This window comes from Lepidochelys olivacea, assembly GCF_965140295.1.
Source record: "Lepidochelys olivacea isolate rLepOli2 genome assembly, chromosome: 16".
Taxonomy (NCBI): Eukaryota; Metazoa; Chordata; order Testudines; family Cheloniidae; genus Lepidochelys; species Lepidochelys olivacea.
In genome coordinates, this window is record NC_140426.1 from 7,825,703 (window position 1) to 7,846,640 (window position 20,938).

At 58.5% G+C, this 20,938-nt stretch overlaps 1 protein-coding gene across 1 annotated transcript in view; it reads left to right on the forward strand.

Moving 5' to 3' along the window:
• ABCA2 (ATP binding cassette subfamily A member 2) overlaps positions 1-19,922 on the forward strand; it is a 139,959-nt gene extending 120,037 nt beyond the window's left edge. Inside the window, exons 39-49 of the mRNA XM_084650526.1 lie at positions 325-457; positions 1,198-1,315; positions 1,865-2,043; positions 2,531-2,672; positions 3,894-4,028; positions 7,544-7,647; positions 8,118-8,210; positions 9,234-9,336; positions 10,350-10,487; positions 10,966-11,172; positions 11,903-19,922. Of these exons, the coding sequence (XP_084506652.1) occupies positions 325-457; positions 1,198-1,315; positions 1,865-2,043; positions 2,531-2,672; positions 3,894-4,028; positions 7,544-7,647; positions 8,118-8,210; positions 9,234-9,336; positions 10,350-10,487; positions 10,966-11,172; positions 11,903-11,938 (1,388 nt within the window). The 3' untranslated portion in view covers positions 11,939-19,922. The remainder of the gene's footprint in view (positions 1-324; positions 458-1,197; positions 1,316-1,864; positions 2,044-2,530; positions 2,673-3,893; positions 4,029-7,543; positions 7,648-8,117; positions 8,211-9,233; positions 9,337-10,349; positions 10,488-10,965; positions 11,173-11,902) is intronic.
• Positions 19,923-20,938: the final 1,016 nt, after the last annotated feature.

A 20,938-nucleotide genomic window follows, 5' to 3' on the forward strand; every position in this document is an offset into this window, starting at 1 on the left:
GGCTCCTCTGTTTGCCAGGGCTACTTTGTTTAAGAAGACTTGTCTCTCTGTTAATCTCTTGTATTGGTATCTTGGGAAAAAAATACTGGTGCTCTCAATCCTCATGCTTCAGGGCACATGTTGATCAGGAAGGAATCCCCATCCCTCCAGTACAGTGCATTTGCTGGGGGTTCGTGCCTTCCTCTGAAGCACTAGAACTGGTCACTGTCAGGGACAGGATGCCATACCAGATGGGTGCTTGACCCGGGCGCAGTGTGGTAAGTCCTATGCTCTTATCTTGGTCTGATCTTATCCCTTGTTAATTCTTCGTTTGCCCCCCCCCAGGGCAGTTTGATAAAATGAAATCGCCCTTTGAGTGGGACATTGTGACCCGGGGCCTGGTCGCCATGACGATTGAAGGATTCGTAGGTTTCTTCATCACCATCATGTGCCAATATAACTTCCTCCGGAAGCCACAGTGAGTGGTGGGGTCAGGGGGGCAATGGGAGGCTCTGCGCAGTGTTCTTCGCGTTCTCCCTGAGTGTCAGACATGGCGGCCATGATGCCAGGCTGGATCAGGGGACGTAGTCACAGAACAAGATGGCGCCCCCCCGGAGAGCCGGGGCTACGAATTCATCCCAGTCGGTGGCGGGGGACAGGTTCTGGGACCTGCCTGGGGTTCAGATAAGCACCCCCAGTTCAGAAGCAGAACATATTACCCCAGTTGCTGGGTCTACAAAGCAGGGCTGAGAGGAGCCTGTCATGTGGCCTCTCTGCCCCTAGAGAGCACATATTCCACGATTGCTTAGTAACCCCCTGCCTATCCAGGAAGAGGCTAGGAGCAGTTTATGGCTCAGCCTGGGTCCAGAGGGACAGATTTGTTCCCAGGTCACTCCTCTGCAGATCAAACTGCCAGCGGGGCCTTTAATCCCCAGTCCTCTGAATCCAGACAGCCCCTTGTGAGGTGGGGGGTACCAACCCTATTTTACAGTGGGGAAACCGAGGCACGGTGGAGGGCAGTGACCATATACAGTCATCTAGCAAGCTGGAACAGAGACTGGGTTAGAAATCAGGGGTTCCTGGGCCCTGGCCTTGTGCTCCATTCACTGGACCACGCTGCCTTGTGGAGGCCCCAAGTCCCCTCTGCTGGGAGGACAGACCTTGTGGCCTATCTGGCCACGCAGCGCAGCTCCCCTGACCCATCTCCTGCTCCTGCAGGCGGCTGACTGTCTCCAACAAGCCCATCGAGGATGACATCGACGTGGCCAACGAACGGCACCGGGTCCTGCGCGGCGATGCCGACAACGACATGCTCAAGATTGAGAATCTCACCAAGGTAGGGGCAACTCCGTCCTTGCTGATGGCCCCCTTTAGCCCGGGACAGGACAAGGCCTCTCCACCCTCTCCCTGGGAATAGACCTGGCACCACCCCCCTTTGTGGGTCACTGACCCCAGGCCCTCTCGGGCTGAAGCCAGGAGCCTTTGCCACTTGAGCTAAGAGGTTTGGCTGTGTTAGCTCAGAGACATCAACCTCTGTGTGTGATCCTACCCTGTGAGCATGGGGCAGGCAGGCGGGAGATCCCCCAGCCAGCACAGGTGGGAGAGGGGCGCTACATCCCAGAACCAGAGGAGAATGGTGCCCGCATGCATGTGACCATTGTGGGGGTCGGGTTTGGAGCCTGGGGCAGGTCTCCAGCTCGTCCAGAGTACAGCTGTTGGCTGGGGGGACCGGTGCATTTGTCCTGTGCCTGCCTTTGGCCTGGGCAGCGCCAGTGTGTCGCGAGCCCAGCGCCTTGCCTTGCAGGGTTCAGATCCCTCCACGGCCAGAGATCCTAGCCCACCACAGGCACGGCAGTGAGCTGCCCCTTTGTTCCTGTTGGGTCAGGTGTACAAATCCCGCAAGATTGGGCGCATCCTGGCCGTGGACCGTCTGTGCGTGGGCGTGCGGCCCGGGGAGTGCTTTGGGCTGCTGGGCGTCAATGGGGCAGGGAAGACCACCACCTTCAAGATGCTGACTGGGGATGAGAGCACCACCGGAGGGGAAGCCTTCATCAACGGGCACAGGTAGCCGCAGATGGGGCGCGGTCAGGTGAGGTTTATGCTGGGTGATGGGCGGTGCACCCATTCCTGGGAGGGACTGGAGCTCAGCCTGTGGGTGGGCCTCAAGGGGGAGTGTCCAGCCAGCCCTGGGAGGGGCCCTTGGAGCCACTCACACTGGAGCAAATCCATCCCCCCTGGAACTTTCAGTGACCTTGGCCCGTGGTGTAGCTGTGGGGGAATGCAGGCTGCCCATGGATTTGGTTTTTCCAAAGCAGGAGGCAGTCCAGTAGCAAAGCTCTAGAAAGTGATCACAGATGTAGCCTGCTCTGCTCACATGTCAACCACCCTAGCCAGCCGTGTTTTACTGATGGGGAAACTGAGGCACAGAGCCAGGAAGGAACTTGCCCAAAGTCACACAGGAAGCCTGTGGTGGGAGCAGGGACTTGAACCCAGATCTCCCAAACGCTGGGCTAGTGCCCTAACCATTGTGCCATCCTCCCTCTCCCCGTAGCATCCTGAAGGAGCTCCTCCAGGTGCAGCAGAGCTTGGGCTACTGTCCGCAGTTTGATGCGCTGTTCGACGAGCTCACGGCACAGGAGCACCTGGAGCTCTACACCCGGCTACGTGGCATCCCCTGGAAGGACGAGGAGAGGGTAAGGCCTTGGGGAGCTCCTGGGGCTTTGCAGAATGAAACCATTCGGGCCGGGCTTCTGCCCTCAGGAAGGGGAGTCAGAGATCATCACACAGGGCCAGCTTCTCAGTCCTGGGCACGAGCAGGTCAGAGATTTCCTTGTCCCCTCGTTCTGTGATCATGCCCTGGGCTGGAGTGACACCCCTGTGCTTAGCCAGGGCTGCCACTCAACCAGCAGGAGCTCTCCCTGCCATGGGCCAGGTCCTGTTGCCCACCCCCCCACCCAGCCCAAGAAGGGCGATGCTGGGCTGGGTACAGAGGGCCCAGCTGCCACAGCCCCTAGACACAGGTCTGAGAGGCTCTGTCTTGATGTTGCTGGGGGTTCTGGTGCCACTGGCTCTGGAAATGCCATTTCATGTCACACCGGGGGAGTCACAGCCCCTGGCACTGCACTGCTGGTACTTCCGAAGGGCTCTCAATGCCAGCACTGGCTGTCTGCCAGTGGCATGGGTCATGGCTACCAAGTACCAGGACTTAATTCAACAGGAGTGTTTGACAGGCCAGAGGCCAATCTATCCCCCTCTTGCCACCGAGCTGCTGTGGGCAGACCAAAGCCTCCATCAGCTCCTGCCCACCGTCCTGGGATAAAAACCTCTCTGGAGGCTTCCTGCATCCTTCCTGGCAACGCGCCCACCCCCCTACGGGCAGACGCGCACAGACCCATGTGCACACAGACTCCTGTGCGCACCCCAGATGTATGGTTCTATGGGAGTCCAGCCTGGGCAATGCCCACTCGGCTGGTCTCTGCTGCAGGGCCAGCCCGGAGAGCACCAGCCCCTGCTCCTTGTGCGAGGGGCTGGGGACTCCCTGGACTGATGGCTCTGACTTTCTCTGCAGGGTGGCTTTTGGGCTTGGAAGGAGGGGCCAGTGGGAATGCGGAGGATGGTCCACATCAGCTGATTCTAACACTGTTGAGATTTGGGGCATAGTGTATCCAGCATGTCCCTTTGAACTCCCCAAACCCCCGTGGGCAGCTGTTCCATCTCCCCGCAATAGGCCTGGGCTGCACAAGACAGGGAGCTCTGTGCCTGCGCATCTCCTTGCCCTGTAGCCCAGAGCACCTTGGTCCCCGTTTACACTATGGCCAGGGCCCACTGCAGTGGTAGCTGGGCCCTTGCAGGAGGCAGGCTGTCACCAGCAGGGCCCAGTCACCACAGCCTCCTCGCGCTGTGCCCCTCTCCAGGTGGTGAAGTGGGCGATGAAGAAGCTGGAGCTCACCAAATACGCCGACAAGCCGGCCAGCACCTACAGCGGGGGCAACAAGAGGAAGCTGTCCACGGCCATCGCCCTGATTGGCTTCCCTGCCTTCATCTTCCTGGTGAGCAGCGTGGCGCCAGGCCAGGGCCGGGGGAAGGGATGCGGCTCAGCTCTGTGCCCGGGGGGTCTGGGTGAGCCCAGGAGTGGGCTCTGCTCTTCCATTCGTGTCATAGAATCATAGAATATCAGGGTTGGAAGGGACCTCAGGAGGTCATCTAGTCCAACCCCCTGCTCAAAGCAGGACCAATCCCCAATTAAATCATCCCAGCCAGGGCTTTGTCAAGCCTGACCTTAAAAACTTCTAAGGAAGGAGATTCTACCACCTCCCTAGGTAACCCATTCCAGTGTTTCACCACCCTCCTAGTGAAAAAGTTTTTCCTAATATCCAACCTAAACCTCCCCCACTGCAACTTGAGACCATTACTCCTTGTCCTGTCATCTTCTACCACTGAGAATAGTCTAGAACCATCCTCTTTGGAACCATCTCTCAGGTAGTTGAAAGCAGCTATCAAATCCCCCCTCATTCTTCTCTTCCACAGACTAAACAATCCCAGTTCCCTCAGCCTCTCCTCATAAGTCATGTGTTCCAGATCCCTAATCATTTTTGTTGCCCTTCGCTGGACTCTCTCCAATTTTTCCACATCCTTCTTGTAGTGTGGGGCCCAAAACTGGACACAGTACTCCAGATGAAGCCTCACCAATGTCGAATAGAGGGGAACGATCACGTCCCTTGATCTGCTGGCTATGCCCCTACTTATACACCCCAAAATGCCATTGGCCTTCTTGGCAACAAGGGCACACTGCTGACTCATATCCAGCTTCTCGTCCACTGTCACCCCTAGGTCCTTTTCCGCAGAACTGCTGCCTAGCCATTCGGTCCCTAGTCTGTAGCGGTGCATGGGATTCTTCCGTCCTAAGTGCAGGACCCTGCACTTATCCTTGTTGAACCTCATCAGATTCCTTTTGGCCCAATCCTCCAATTTGTCTAGGTCCCTCTGTATCCTATCCCTACCTGCCACCGTATCTACCACTCCTCCTAGTTTAGTATCATCCGCAAATTTGCTGAGAGTACAATCCACACCATCCTCCAGATCATTTATGAAGATATTGAACAAAACCGGCCCCAGGACCGACCCTTGGGGCACTCCACTTGATACCGGCTGCCAACTAGACATGGAGCCATTGATCACTACCCGTTGAGCCCGACAATCTAGCCAACTTTCTACCCACCTTATAGTATAGCATTCATCCAGCCCATACTTCTTTAACTTGCTGAGAAGAATACTGTGGGAGACCATGTCAAAAGCTTTGCTAAAGTCAAGAAACAATACATCCACTGCTTTCCCTTCATCCACAGAACCAGTAATCTCATCATAGAAGGTGATTAGATTAGTCAGGCATGACCTTCCCTTGGTGAATCCATGCTGACTGTTCCTGATCACTTTCTTCTCGTGTAAGTGCTTCAGAATTGATTCCTTGAGGACCTTCTCCATGATTTTTCCAGGGACTGAGGTGAGGCTGACTGGCCTGTAGTTCCCAGGATCCTCCTTCTTCCCCTTTTTAAAGATGGGCACTACATTAGCCTTTTTCCAGTCGTCCGGGACTTCCCCCGATCGCCATGAGTTTTCAAAGATAATGGCCAATGGCTCTGCAATCACAGCCGCCAACTCCTTTAGCACTCTCGGATGCAACGCATCCAGCCCCATGAACTTGTGCACGTCCAGCTTTTCTAAATAGTCCCTAACCACTTCTTTCTCCACAGAGGGCTGGCCACCTACTCCCCATGCTGTGCTGCCCAGTGCAGTAGTCTGGGAGCTGACCTTGTTCGTGAAGACAGAGGCAAAAAAAGCATTGAGTTTACCTTTTTCCACATCCTCTGTCACTAGGTTGCCTCCCTCATTCAATAAGGGTCCCACACTTTCCTTGACTTTCTTCTTGTTGCCAACATACCTGAAGAAACCCTTCTTGTTACTCTTAACATCTCTTGCTAGCTGCAGCTCCAGGTGCGATTTGGCCCTCCTGATTTCATTCCTACATGCCCGAGCAATATTTTTATACTCTTCCCTGGTCATTTGTCCAACCTTCCACTTCTTGTAAGCTTCTTTTTTATGTTTAAGATCAGCAAGGATTTCACTGTTAAGCCAAGCTGGTCGCCTACCATATTTACTATTCTTTCGACACATCGGGATGGTTTGTCCCTGTAACCTCAATAGGGATTCTTTGAAATACAGCCAGCTCTTCTGGACTCCTTTCCCCCTCATGTTATTCCCCCAGGGGATCCTACCCATCAGTTCCCTGAGGGAGTCGAAGTCTGCTTTCCTGAAGTCCAGGGTCCGTATTCTGCTGCTTACCTTTCTTCCCTGTGTCAGGATCCTGAACTCAACCAACTCATGGTCACTGCCTCCCAGGTTCCCATCCACTTTTGCTTCCCGTACTAATTCTTCCCCGTTTGTGAGCAGCAGGTCAAGAAGAGCTCTGCCCCAGCTGGTTCCTCCAGTAGTTGCACCAGGAAATTGTCCCCTTCACTTTCCAAAAACTTCCTGGATTGTCTGTGCACGGCTGTAGTGCTCTCCCAGCAGATATCAGGATGATTGAAGTCTCCCATGAGAACCAGGGCTTGCGATCTAGTGGCTTCTGCGAGTTGCCGGAAGAAAGCCTCATCCACCTCATCCGCCTAGTCCGATGGGCTATAGCAGACTCCCACCACTACATCACTCTTGTTGCTCACACTTCTAAACTTAATCCAGAGACACTCAGGTTTTTCTGCAGTTTCACAGCAGAACTCTGAGCTCTCCTGTACCCTTGCTCCCCCTGGGGCTAGGCCAGTGCTGGGGTGTGAGCTGGGACGGGGGTGCCCTGACTGCGGGGTGGGTCTGCACTACACACCCTAACCCATCATGAGGCCAGAATGGGGAGCAGACAGAAGCCATGTGCAGCAGGGCTGAGGGGCAGCCATAGAGATGGAAGCAGGAGAAGGAGACAGTGGCTGGGACAGCGTGATCCTGCTCCAGGACTGGGGCTCCTGGGTGCTACCGTAATACACCTGATGCATCAGTGGTTCTCAACCAGGGGTCCGAGCTCCCTAGGGGGCCACGAGCAGGTTTCGGGGGGGTCACCAAGCAGGGCCAGCTGGGGCCCAAGGAGAAAGCCGAAGCCCTGCCACATGGGGTTGAAGCCCCGGCACCAAGGGCTGAAGCCAAAGCCTGAGCAATGTCACTTGGTGGGGAGCCCTGGGGCCCCAGGCAATTGCCCTGCTGGCTACCCCCTAACGCCGGCCTTGGCTTTTATATGGAGAACACCAGCGATGGTGGCACAGGGGGGCCGTGGAGTTTTTATAGCATGTGGGGGCTCAGAAAGAAAAAGGTTGAGGACCCCTGTGACCATCGAATCCTAGACTCTCAGGGTTGGAAGGGGCCTCAGGAGGTATCTAGTCCAACCCCTGCTCAAAGCAGGACCAACAGGATAATGCATAAAGGGCGAGGGGAGGTGGCAGTGCGAGGGGGGAGGGAGGAGGAAAGGTTGCGCTCAGGGCAGGAGGCCAGGGCGGGTGACCTCAGCCTCTCTTCCCCCTGGAAGGACGAGCCCACGACGGGCATGGACCCCAAGGCCCGGCGCTTCCTGTGGAACCTCATCCTGGACATCATCAAAACGGGCCGCTCCGTGGTGCTGACGTCCCACAGGTCAGTGAGGCCTCGGGCAGCCGGCCTGAGATGTGACAGCTCCCTCCTGTCTACCCACCCCACCCTGGCACGTGGGAACCAGCACGGGAGAGCTCTCCATGGAGCAGGGCAGCCCGGCCTAGCTGGATGCATGCAGTAGGGGAAGAGAAGGGGCAACAGTGCCCAAGAAGAAGACACTGTTCCCTACACCCACAGCCCTGCAGCACAGCTACCATGGCAGGGAAGCCATCAGGGCCCCAAAAGAGCCCAGGTCCCATTCACATCTGAGGTGTCCCCTTCTGGACCGATAGCACCCCAGGGCCCTGCCACGCAGCACCCCATGGGCACCCTCTGGCTAGCACAGCCTGACTCTTGTGCAGGCCATACAAGTGGCTCAGCCCCTGGGACACGTGAACCCAAAAAGCAGGAACCTGCGCCCTGCACAACCAGGCCGGGCTGCCCCTGCTCATTTCCAGCCTCATCTCCCACAGCATGGAGGAGTGCGAGGCGCTCTGCACCCGGCTGGCCATCATGGTGAACGGGCGGCTCAAGTGTCTCGGCAGCATCCAGCACCTGAAAAACAGGTAAGAGATTCCTGCCCCGGCGAGAGAGGGGCCTGTGAGGAGAGCACCCGAACGGCACCCAGGCCCCTGGGGACAGCCCCATCCATCTGCAGAGAGGCCTGCGAGGAGAGTACCTGCCTGGCCCCCATGCCCTGGGCAGAGCCCCTTCCCCCCCACCCCGGAGAGGAGGCTGGGAAATGCTGCCGTGGTATCAGGGTGGGGTAGTCATGACACAGCGTCCATCGCCAGTGTCACTGTAAATTATAAATCATAGAATCGTAGGACTGGAAGGGACCTCGAGAGGTCATCTAGTCCGGTCCCCTGCACTCATGGCAGGACTATGCAATAACTAGTCCATCCCTGACAGGTATTTGTCTAACCTGCTCTTAAACACCTCCAATGACAGAGATTTTACAACCTCCCTTGACAATTTATTCCAGTGCTTAACCACCCTGACTGTTAGGAAGTTTTTCCTAATGTCCAACCTAAACCGCCGTTGCTGCAATTTAAGCCCATTGCTTCTTGTCCTGTCCTCAGAGGTTACGGAGAACATTTCTGTAGCCTCAGGATTTCTGGCCTCATCCATACCAGCAGCTCCCTGGCTGGCACGCTCTGTGCCTGTCCCCGGGGTGAGGAAGGCTCCCCCTCTCCTTATGGGTGACAGGCACGTGAGTGCAGCTGCGGGGAGCAAAGACATGGGGATGTGGGCTGAGCAGCGCAGCCGGAGGCTGGAATTCTGCCCCGTTGGTCCCACGCGGCCCAGGGGTGACAATCTGCCAACTTGCTGCCACACACAGCTCCCTGGTCCTTGCTCCCAAGCCTGCATTGACGTAGGGACAGCATGGTTGGCTCCCAGAGAGGAAGGCCAGGCTGGTTGACATACTGGCTAGAGCTTGCCAGTCAAGGAGTTGCAGGGATAACTTCCTCGGGGCAAATGCTCCTCCCTGGCACTGATTTGTGCCCTGTTGTGTGGGGCGGGGGTTTGGGCTGCAGCTGGGCCTCTCGGGGGATGTGGATTCACATGGCGTCTTCGGCCCTGCCCAGGTTTGGAGATGGCTACATGATCACAGTGCGGACCAAGTCCAGCCTCAGCGTCAAGGAGGTGGTGCGGTTCTTCAACAGGAACTTCCCCGAGGCCATCCTCAAGGTAAGGCCGCCCCCGCAGTGCTCCCTCCCCGGATCAGGGCCCAGGAGACAGCCTGCCTGGAGCCTCAGCAGTCCTCTGGCTTCCTGTACGGATTCCCCTCTCCCTCCCTCTGCAGGCGTGAAGGGTGGGGGCTGGGTGTTACCTACCAGGGTCATCTCCGGCCTCGCAGCGTGTGCAATGAAGCCAGCTGGGAGCCTCGGTGCTCAGCAGTAGGGGCAGCATTAGGGCCAGGGTATCACCATAATGACCCTTCCCCTCCCTCCATGGCTGGATCCCACAGCACTTCAATGAATTCAGCCCCCAGGGGGTCATCTGGCAGCATTATCCTCATTGTCCGGGTGGAAAGCTGAGGCCTGGCATGGCGGAAGTGGTCACACAGTATGCCTGGTGGCAGACAAGACTAGCCAGGGGTCTCGTGCTTTCACCACAAGTGTTGCACCTTTATGGAGGGGTCAGAGATGGGATGCAGCAGACCGCCCCCCACCCCCACTGTCCCTGAGCCCAAACTGTCCCAGCGCAAAGGGGGGCAGGGTAGAGTTACTCCTTTACACCACCCTGGGCTGACAACAAACATCCCCAGCTGCTCCCCCAGTGAGCAGGCAGTCACACCTTTACCCTCCCCAAGGACTCCTGCCCCGCAATCAGACCCACGGCCAGTGGGTCACCACGAAACGCGTGGCCGAGTCCAAGAGGAAGAGATGGACTGGCCAGGGAGGCCCAGGAGCTGCCCCTTGGTGCCTGCCTGCCAAGTCCTGGGGTAAATACAGCAGGATGGGGTCATTGGGGCTTCCAAGCATTTGACTGGGTACCCCTCTCAGCCCTCTAAACACTGGGAGTGTCTCTTGCCACTGGCAGGAGCCGTGGGGCAGTGCTGGGCCTCACATGGGGGACCCCGGCTCTCGCTTCACAGTGGGACTGGAGCGGGGGCAGGGACAAGGGGCAGGCGGAGAAGCTGGCCAGAGCCTCGTCCTGCCCCCTTGGGGGCGAGCCTGACGCCTGTCCCACTCCCACAGGAGCGACACCACACCAAGGTGCAGTACCAGCTCAAGTCTGAGCAGATCTCGCTGGCCCAGGTCTTCGGCAAGATGGAGCAGGTGGTGGACGTGCTGGGCATCGAGGATTACTCCGTCAGCCAGACCACACTTGATAATGTTAGTCCCGGGGGCAAGGGGCAGCCCGGGCGGGGCCGGCACATGCCCCGCCTGGACAGGGGTTCTTGGGAAGGGCTGTTACTGCAGCACAGTTGCAGCCTGCTCTGGGGCCACCCATTGTAAGTGCGGGAATGCGCTAGCTACAGCCAGTTCATTGTCCAGCACCAGCCTCCATTGGGCCTTTCACCCTGGTGGGCCCTTCCGTGGCCCCAGACCACAGCTGCACTGCTGTCTGCGAGCATGTCGGGTGCATGTGGCCGCACCCATGTGTGGAAGCCTCCCAAGGTCCCGGTGCTGGGGCTGATCTCCGCTGGAGCTGGGGGTCGCAGTGCAGAGCCCCCAGGTGATTGACTCCATTCCCACAGGGTGTGCACACAGGCTGGAGGGTGGGACCGAAAACCACCCCCCTTTGGTGGGTGGGGCGTGGGATCTCCTGAGCCCCATCTAGAGACCGGCGCTTTCACCTTTGCTCTCCCAGGTGTTCGTGAATTTTGCCAAGAAACAAAGTGACAACCTGGAGCAGCAGGAGACCAGCCCCAACTGCTCGATCCAGTCACCGCTGGAGCACATCCTGAGCCTGCTGCGGCCCCGCGCCGCCCCCACCGAGCTGCGGGCCCTGGTGGTGGAGGAGCCCGAGGACCTGGAGACAGATGACGAGGGCTTGATCAGCTTTGAGGAGGAGAGGGTGAGCGGGACCCTGGAACATCTGCAGCTCCCGTCCCCAGACATCCCGCGGAGCTTTCCCAGGGCAGAGCACTGCCCTCTCCTACATGTGCCGGTGCCGGGCAGGGTGAACGCTGAGCTCTCGGGCATGACGGGGAGTCCCTGGCCATTGCCCTGCTCTGGGGAATAGGGAAGAAGAAAAGACCCCAAAGTGGATTTTGCCGGCCAATCCCAGAACAAAGTTTGGCCCAGACTCTGCTGCCCGTTGCACCACACAGAACCTGCCGAGACTCCACTGCAGCCGAGGGGCTGCCCTGGCAGGATCGGGGTCAGAACCCAGCCCTCGGGCTGCAGGAATCTGCTCAGGCTGCCTCTGCTGTCTAAGTCCCACTCCCCGACAAGGGGTGATGCCCCTTGTGCCCTGCTTGCGGCTCCCAGGGAGACGCCCGTTCCCCAGCCCCTGAGCTCTCCTGTCTGGCTTCTCCTCTGGGCCTGCAGGGGGGATGGTCCCAGAAGCTCTCCAGGAGAGCAGCTGGGTCTCAGTGCCTGGGGCTGGCCCGGCTGAGGGATGCTGGGCTTGGTGGAACCAGAGCAGTACTCCCAGAGCCTAATTCCCTGCTGGCTGGGTGGGGATGTCTCGCTTTCACCAGCAGGGCCTGGGGGGGGTTGCAGACCCTGTACAGATCAGAACCACTGAGGCCCCCTGAGGACGGCTGCTCTCATGTGACCCCCTGCCGCTCTTCTCTCTGCAGGCTCAGCTCTCCTTCAACACGGACACTCTCTGCTGAGGAGCCGGGGGGAGCGAACTCCCCAGCCTAGGAGCCGGTGACTCCCCCTTGCCCCAGTGCCCTGCCCCTCCCCGCCCTCCATTGAGTGGCAGTCATCCAGCATTAGTGAGACGGGTGGCCATCTCCACCCTCTGTCGGCAAGGCTGTTAGACGCCTGGATCCTCCAGCCCGAACCAGAGGCTGTCATGGGGCTGCCGCGGCAAGGCCCAGAGAGACTTGAGGGCAGAGCACTGGCCTGGATGGACACAGGAGGCTTCTCTCCACTGGCCAGGCCCACAGCTAGGGGACCCTCGCCTTGCCTGGAGCAGCTGTTTTCCCTGCGGCAGCTGTGGGGCTGCTTGCAGTGACAGAGGGGAGAAGGGCGGGTTGCCTGGGGGTTGCAGGAAGGTGGCAAAGAAGGAAGGAGTAAATGTACAGAGCAGACTGCGTGCGGCCACCGCTTCCTTTGATCCTTTCCGGAGGGACGTGAGAGGAGCCGCACCCTGCGGAGCGCGGCCAGGGCTGGCGGTTTGCTTCCCCTGGCCCGCAAAGGGCTCACCGTCCAGCTGCGCCTCCGGGGCGGATTCCATGCGGTTACCTGGTGCTGCCCCCAGAGGCAGGAGTGGGTGGCTCAGCCGCAGAGATGGAAGATTTATTTTTTTAATGATGTGACAGATGGCTCGGCGCAGCGACGCCGGGAGCTGGGCTTTGCTTCCCTTGCGTGTCTGGCTCATGTGGGTTTTTAAAACATGGGGCAGCCGCCGTGAAATGCGGGCTTGGAGGAGGGCCGAGGGGGAGGGCTTTCCCTGCTGCCCAAAGCAGTGCTGTCAGAAACAGGCTGTCTCCCGCCAGGCTGCCGGGGTGCCGAGGGACACCGCAAGTGACTCCCAGCCACGGCTGAGCAATTCCAGGGCTTTGAAGGCTGCTCACACTTGGCAATGCGTCTGTGTACGAGCCCGCACTCGGCTCCCAGGCCCTGGCTGCCTGAGGGTGAGACTGCGTTCTGGCGGCAGGGCCGGGGCTGCGGGGGCCGGCAGGAGCCACTCATCAAGCTGCTTTCACCACCAGCCCATCCTCAAGAGCTCCGGCCTGCGGAGATCCACGCTTTGAGGTTCAGGCCTGTCTCTAAAGCAAACTGTGCAGAGGCTGCAGCCCCCCTTTCATTGGCCCCCCACCCACCACCTGGTCAATCTGCTACCCCTTCCCCGTCCAGGGGGCGGCAGGACCCCAGACCTGCTTTCTTCATCAGCAGGGAGCCATTCTGCGACAAGGCCAGCTTGAGTTTTTCTCCAGCCGCCCCTTTGCTATAGAAGGCAACCACCATGCCAGCCGACTCTCAGATGAACGGCCAGCCCCTGCGCACCCTCCCCCAGGCTAATCCCACCCCGTTCTGGCTTGGGTGGGTACTCACATGAGTTTTAATCAGACCTGTCCCCAGAACAGGGGTACAGAGAGCCCCTGCGGGGGCAGCCAGGGCAGAGTAGACTCACAGGGCACTGCATACTCTGGCCTGATCTCTGACACACACACCCCTTTATTTTAAACTAGGGAGAAAAAAATCCTGGAATAATTTGTAGTTAAGGAGATGGAGGCTGGGGGCTGCCGGAGCAGGATGGGACCTGTCACCTCTAGGGAGCCAGTTCAGGTTGAAGGGGTAACCCTGGGAACACCTTCATGCAGCAGCATTAGGGTTTCTATTCCAGTGGGTGTGGCCATTGTGGGGAGTGGAGGGCGATATTACTTGTCCAGCATCCCGCGCCCACTGGAGCAGGCCAGCCCTCCCATGCACAGGGTCCAGTGGAGTGCATGGAGGCGGCTGACCTGCCTTCCTGGTCAACTGGGGCATCCCAGTGCCAGCCTGATGCGGCCTTGAGTTCCCAGCCAGAACACTCGGCTGCCCCCAGCTGCATGGGGGCGTGGAGGGGAGCCTGGGACAGGAGACTGGGCAGCCCCCAGGCGTCTTGCCATGAGAGGCACCAGGGCAGCATGGTCAGGCCCCGGGGGTGTATCTGGGCCTGGAGTGGCTAGAGGCCTCCTGAATCCCTGGGCCAAAGGTCCATCTTCTTCACGGAGCTGTGGCCCTGTCTGGCAGCATAGGAGGGAGCGGAGGCTGAAGGGAGACTGGATGTGATCTCGCCAAGGGGAGATGGCCCCTGAGGGATGCCAGGGATCCAGGTGAGCCAAGGGCTGTGGAGGACCCCCTCGAACATTGGAGCACAAGCAAAGCCCCCCCTCCAGCCTGGTGTGATTCTGTTTGAGGCCAGGTACGTGCTGCTTGGTTTCCTGGCCATGGAGTGGCCCGTGCCCCACCTGGGCTCTGGATCCCTGCAGCCTTCACTCTGCCACCATTAACCCCGTACCCCTGCTGGGCCTGCCTGCGGTTTGTCCTTGCTTGAGCTGCCGTGGCCAGCTGGCCTCGCCCTGGGAGCCCACACAGCAGCTAGTTCCTGCGCAGAAGTGTCTGGTGTCAGAGACATCTCATGCCCCAAGGTTCTGCTGACAGAACGGGGTCACTGGGCACTGGCTGCGTGGCATCCTGGCATTGCATTAACAGGGTCGCCGTCAGGATGCACCTTTCCTTTTATTTCCTGACCTGGTGGTGTTTATAATAATTTATAAAACCCATGTCCTGAGCTGCCCCAGCAGACACACCGGTATGTTTTTGGAGGGTTGCTCAGGAGGGCTGCACTCAGGTCTTTGGGTTTGAAGCTGTGAATCATATTGGTTTTCCTTTAGCGGCAAGGCATCAGGAAGGTTGTGGGTGTGAGGCAGCCAAGGCCCCTTCCCGCGGGCAATGGACCGTTATTTTAACTTTAACATCTGCAATAAAATCCAGGGTCACTCACTTGGGCTGGCAGCCTGGCCTGAGACTGGGTAGGCAGGGGAGCAATGTATGTAACATGTTGCCGGGGGCGGCGGGGGAGTTGAGGCGAGGGCATGGCTGGGAGAATGGAAGTCACACCTGTTTTCCCAGCCCCTAGAGCTTCCCTTGCGAAATACCTTCCATGGAGGAAGCCGAGGTCTCCATGCTGGGAGCATCCTTGAGCCAGTCTGCTCTCTTAATACTGGCTTCTCCCCTTCAGCGGCGGGTAGAGGGCTTGCCTGACGTTGCAGGAGTGTCAACGCTGCCCAGCACCTTGTAACAGACTCAGCCGATGTCCCTCCTTTCTGCGGAGGAGCCCGTGGACTGGTTTGGCTTGAACTGACTCCCCGGAGCCAGGGCTGATCTCGGCATGGCTCGGCCCTGGCATCACTGCCCGGGGGATTTCCTTTGCTCCTCTCCAAACTCTGGGGCTCAGCCAATTTGTTCCAATCCTGCCTGGCTGGTGGAGGACTGGATATGCAGCAGCTGGTACTGTATGGACCACTTGGCTATTCTGGACCCACCAATCTCCACCAGCTACTGAGTGCCCATTGCCAAGGGGACCTATGGGGTGTCTCTTCCCACTTCATTGCCTTTGCTCATCTTGTAGCTCTTTGTGTCTTTGCAGCTGTGTGCTGGCCCCCGTGGGCTCTGCTCTCCTAGGGCCTTGGAGGACAGTGCTCCAGGAGGGCGGAGGCTCCGTCAGGTGTGGAAGCCAGGTGTGGGCCGGGGTGCTTTTGCTCAGGGTCCGCGTTGGTTCTCAGACTCAGCATCGCCCCACCCTTGTAATGGTTTGTCTTTTCCACGGAGGGTGGCTGCTGTTTGCGAAGCCCCTTCAGTGTGGTGACATCGTCCCAGCGCGTGGGTCCCGCCAGGGCTGCCTGCAAAGTCAAGAGGGAGCCCAGCGGCAAGGGTCAGCCCTGGGCTCAGCGTCCCACCTCCGTCCCCAACCCCAAAGACCCGTTTGTATTCAGGGGCTCTAGCCTCCCTACACAGGGGAGGTAGCCATTTGTCAGCCAGGTGTGTGCCTGTGGGAGCTCTGCAAAGCTTTGGGGGGGGGGAGCCAGCAGGGGCTCCCCAGGCAGCTGGTGGGGCTGCTGGGTTAAAGCCCTGTATGAATGCACAGGTACGTGCCCACCCCCTTCAGGCCTATGAGCTAGTGGCTCAGGGCTGGGCCTGCAGCAGCGTTCTGCTCCTGGCACCCCCGCCCAGTCCCGTATCCCAAGTCAGTCCTACCCTGCCATCTCCTTGGGAAAGGGGCTGCCCCCTGCCCTACTGTTCAGCCTACCCCCCCCGTTCCTTCAGGGCTGGGCCGCCAAAACGATGGCTCCGGATCGTCCCGCCGCACTGCAGGGGTGTTAGAAACCCAGGCCCAGAAGCTCATTTAGCAAATGGCCCCAGGTTTTATTCATGGTCCTGGCCTGCTTCTCCCTGGGCTTTGGGAATGCTGCCAGTGCCTCATGCAGGGGGCTGTTCGGCTGCCTTGGCCCCATGGTGACCCGGCTGCACGTTCCCCGCCGGCTTCATTGGGAAGGCCAAGCTGCTGTGCCTGAGCGAGACCCCCCCTGTGCTTTGCTTTCAGTGCCCACCCACACAACTCTGGGCTGTAAGGGCTGCAGGTACTGCCCACCCCCCGACCCACTTGCTATAGTCCAGCCACCTCCCCACCAGCCATCTGCTACCCAGGGGGCTGAGTGGGGAGAGCAGCGTTAGGGGTCGGTGGGGGAACGGGCAGCAGAGCTCACTCTCCAAGGCTGGGGCTTGCCGTGTGTGCCCTGAGACAGACCATGCCTGCATCTATGGTAGCACCAAGCTGGCCAGGCTTCAGGTCCTGCAGGTTCTAGATTGTGATACGATAGACGTGTATTTTTCCCCTATTGAAAGTACCATTGTCAGACCATGTATTTTTAAAGCATTTTGAAAATTGGTCAGTTTGTGTCCGGGGGCGGCCTGCAGGCTCATGGGACTGCCCCCAGCAAGGCCCTGCTTGGCTCCGGCTCCAGCCCCAGCCAAAAGACATACAGGCCGCAGGAGAGGATGAGTGATGTCATCCCCAAAGCCCTGCCCCCGGAAGTGACATCACAACATTAGCCATTCATCAAAGCCATGATGTCATTCCCCCCGCCCTACCTCTTGAGGAGAGGACTTGCCCGTATAACTAGGACCACCCCACGGTCGGCAGTGCCGTTCCTCCAGCCTCACCCCAGTGCAGCGAAGACCAGAATTCTGCCCGTGCTTCTTGCAGGGCTGGGCACTTCGGGCTGCGTGAGGGCTCACACCATAGACACTTCCTCCCCCTCCACTCTTCTCACCACTCCCTTCACTTCCAGTCCCCCTTCTCTGCTTCCTGCCTGCAAACAGCAGCACGCCCTGCCTGGCCTCCTTCAGCTTCCTCCTTAAAAGCCACTGCAGGAAATCCCTCCTCGTTCCCAATCCCCTGCTCCCTCTCTCAGCCAGTATCTTGTCTTTGCTTTCCCCAGTTCTGGACCTGATCCTGCTCTCACTCCATTGACATTTACACCAGTGGGAGCAGGAACAGGCCCATAACTCTTCATTGGGGGTGCTTTTTAAATCATCGTAATACCACATGCCACCTGTAGGCAGTGCTACCGCTTCCTGGGGCACCAGCCCTGAGGGGAGTCCAACTTTCAGCTTGCTCGTTAGCACTTGGTTTAATTGGAGTTTCTGCTGTGTTAAAAAGGAACATGGAAATTGAGACTAAATCCAGGCTACGTGGCAGGAAATCTGCTTCTGTCCCAGAGACTCTCTAGATTTCTTTCCCTCTTTTAATAATCTGCTGTGAGAGCCCAAGGCAGGTGAGTTACATGATCAGTTCAGGGCGAAGGGACGGGTACTCTGTCCTGGTTCAGAAGCTTTGGGCGGGTCCGGACAGAAGTAACACCCACTGAGCTAAAACAGTCTAGTTAGACCAGAGCAGCTTCCCTGTGCAGACCCTCTCGAATGGATGTGGGGGTAGCTCCTGGTTTAGTTGGGTTGGTCTGTCATTGCTGTGAGTGTCCACACAAGGAGGTTGTGCCAATTTAGAAACTGAGTGGGTTAGACAGGTGCAATTAACTGGCCCTCAGCCAGGGAGTTCAGGCCTCAGAGCCACCGGGTCTCCCTCACCAGGCTGAGGCCCAGTTAATTCCACCCAATTTCTTATTGGGATCAGCCTGACCACCAGTTTCCCCCCTAGCTGCCCAGTTGGATTGGGTGGAGCACCCGTGTGCAGAGCCTCTGTGCAAGGCCAGGTGCTGCATAACCCTTCAGGCCAGAGCTTCATCAGGGCCTGTGTAACCCACACACCTCCTGGGTGTGCTGCTCTAGCCCATCTAGGGCACCAAGACCATTTTGAGAGGGAGAAGTTAATGAGTCTGCTTTACAGCCTTAGCTAACCGCCAGTTGGCTTTTAGCTCATGCACTAAGCTCCCGGTTCAATCCCGCCTGCCGATGACCGGGGTCTGTCAGCGTTACACCTGGGCTTCATGCTGCCCCATAGCCTGGGGCGAATGGCACCCACAGAAACAGGGCCCCTTTTTCTGAGTGCACCTCGCTCTTGCTGCCACCTTCTGACTCAAGCTCCTCTTCTCCTGGCATTCCCTCAGCAGCCAGAGGCCTTGACCTTCTGGAGGAACAAAGCATCTGGTGCTGAGCCTCACTGATTCGAAGGGGGGGTGAGTGATAGAAGCAGAGCTGTCTGTGATGGAGCAATTCGCGTGGCCCTTCCCCTCAGCTAGGGGTTCATCTCAAAGGGCAGCAATCCGGGCAGGGCTGCCGTAGCTTACACACACGCTGGTGGTGGCATTAGAGGCACGGAAGGAGAGGTGGAAATCCATTTTAAGCCCTGCTAGCCCAATCTGGCTCTTTGGCCCCCTCTCGAGGCTAGGTCATGTATTGCGGGGTATGCAGTTGCTGGCTGCGACCTACGAGGTCTGGCCTGTTCACTCAAGCAGAAGAGGCCTCTGGTTTTTAGCTCCGGAGGTCCCAGGTTCTGATGGCCCCAACCACAGTTCCAAGGGGCCGTGCGTAACCACTGCTGTCCCTTGTAACTGTGCGCTGAAGCCGCAGTTCTCAAACTGGGGGGCAGGCCTCCCACGGGAGGCTCAGGCATGTGTCAAGGGAGGCGAGAGCTTTGTGCCTTTTCTCAAAGAGCACTGCCTGTCAGCCCGAGTGGCTGGGGCTCACGCAGAAGGGCCGTGCACACCTAGGAGGTGGGGATAAAGGGACAGTCGGAACCCCACCGCCCTGGGGCTGAAAGCCGGAGTCCCGCTGCTTGGGCTCTCCTTCCTCCCCATCCCCGTCCCTCACTTGGAGGCAGCAGAGCTCCAGCTGTCAGCCCCGGGGGGGCAGCAGCAGCGCAGAAGTAAGGGTGGCAATGGGGCGCGGTCTGCTGTGAAAAGTGAGATCGACGAATATCACTTGTCACGTTGTCTCCCTTGCTGCCTTTGGTGCTGCTGCTGGCATGGCGCAGCCTTCAGAGCCGGGCGCCCGGCCGGCAGCCGCCGCTCTCGGCTCCGCCCTCGGGGCCGGGCGCCCGGCCGGCAGCCGCCGCTCTCGGCTCCGCCCTCGGGGCCGGGCGCCCGGCCAGCAGCCGCCGCTCTCGGCTCCGCCCTCGGGGCCGGGCGCCCGGCCGGCAGCCGCCGCTCTCAGCTCCGCCCTCGGGGCCGGGCGCCCGGCCCGCAGCCGCCGCTCTCCTGGGTGGAGGTAAAAGTACTTGGGGGGATGGGTTTAAACAACTACAGACACAAAGGGGGGTAATGAAATAAGCTTGAGAACCACTGCCCTCAAGCTTCCAAGGGGATGGGTCCCTTGGAGGCTCAGTGGTGCTGCTCCCACAAAGGCCTGGCCCATGCAGGGCTTTCTGAGCTGTTGCCTTCCCTTTGGTTATTTGAGCCCCGCTGTCTGGCGTGCTGCCTTAACTCCATTTTCTTGTATGGTTTGGGTCCCCCACCTCTCTCCTCAGCTGCCAGCTTTCTCTGTTATGGCCGGGGGCAGGGGGGTGCTGTTTGATTGCACCACATGGATGGCGTGGGAGGCGCAGACGAGTGGGGACGGCCTGGAAGAGCCTGTATATTGCTAGCAAAAAATCCAACAAGATGTGAAAATGATTGTTTTAAATAAAAAAACTATATAACCATCCCAGCTTGGGCCTCGAGTTAATGACCAGTGGGGTTGCTCTTCATACGGCATCGCTTTGCCTGCATCCCTCCAGAAGGGCAGAACAAGGACTTTCAAACCAGCTCTGGGACTAGCATCACTTCAGAAGGTGGGTGGAGAAAGAGCCTTTGGTCGCTGGGTTGTTGGTTCCACTCTAGCTCAGGGTGCGGAGACAGAGCTGTAGCCACCTACCGGCCCTCTGGGGACTGTGGTGCAATGGCTATTATAGGTATTATGGTAGTGCCTAGGAGACCCCAGTCATGTCCCAGGGCACTGCTGTACCAGGCACTGGATGTTGTCAGGTGTATGATGGTAGCATCCAGAAGCCCCGGTTATGATCAATGCGCACAGCCCCATTGTGCTAGGTGCTGCACGCAGAGCCTCACCCAAGGGCGTAGGTGCCAGTATCACAAATGCACCTGTCTTTTGTGTCCATTAAGAGACTCGTTTACATTGTCCAGAGATGCAAGATGCTCTCGTTCAGGTCAAGGGGACATGCACCTAGGTGACATTAGCATGTGCTTAAACCCCTGGCTTAAATGACACCCATCCAGTAGCCTCCCAGCGAAAAAGCAGTAGATTGTGGATTTGAATGACACTCTACATACATTTACATAACAATGTGCATTTACACAGAGAGAGTGTGGGGGGGAAGGGGGCAGGGAGCCCCCAGCATTTCATGGCTCCTCCCCTCACCTTTCAGCAGGGGCAGGATCTTCACCCCTCCCAGGCCTGGGGAAGGGGCAGAAGGAATCATAGAATATCAGGGTTGGAAGGGACCTCAGGAGGTCATCGAGTCCAACCCCCTGCTCAAAGCAGGACCAACACCAACTAAATCATCCCAGCCAGAGCTCTGTCAAGCCTGACCTTAAAAACTTATAAGGAAGGAGATTCCACCATGGGCTGAGGGACCGGGCTGTCCACCAGCTCTGGCAGGCTGCCCTGAACCTGGGGGATCTCAAATGCAAAGTGGCTGGGGAATAAACAGGCAGAGCTGGGAA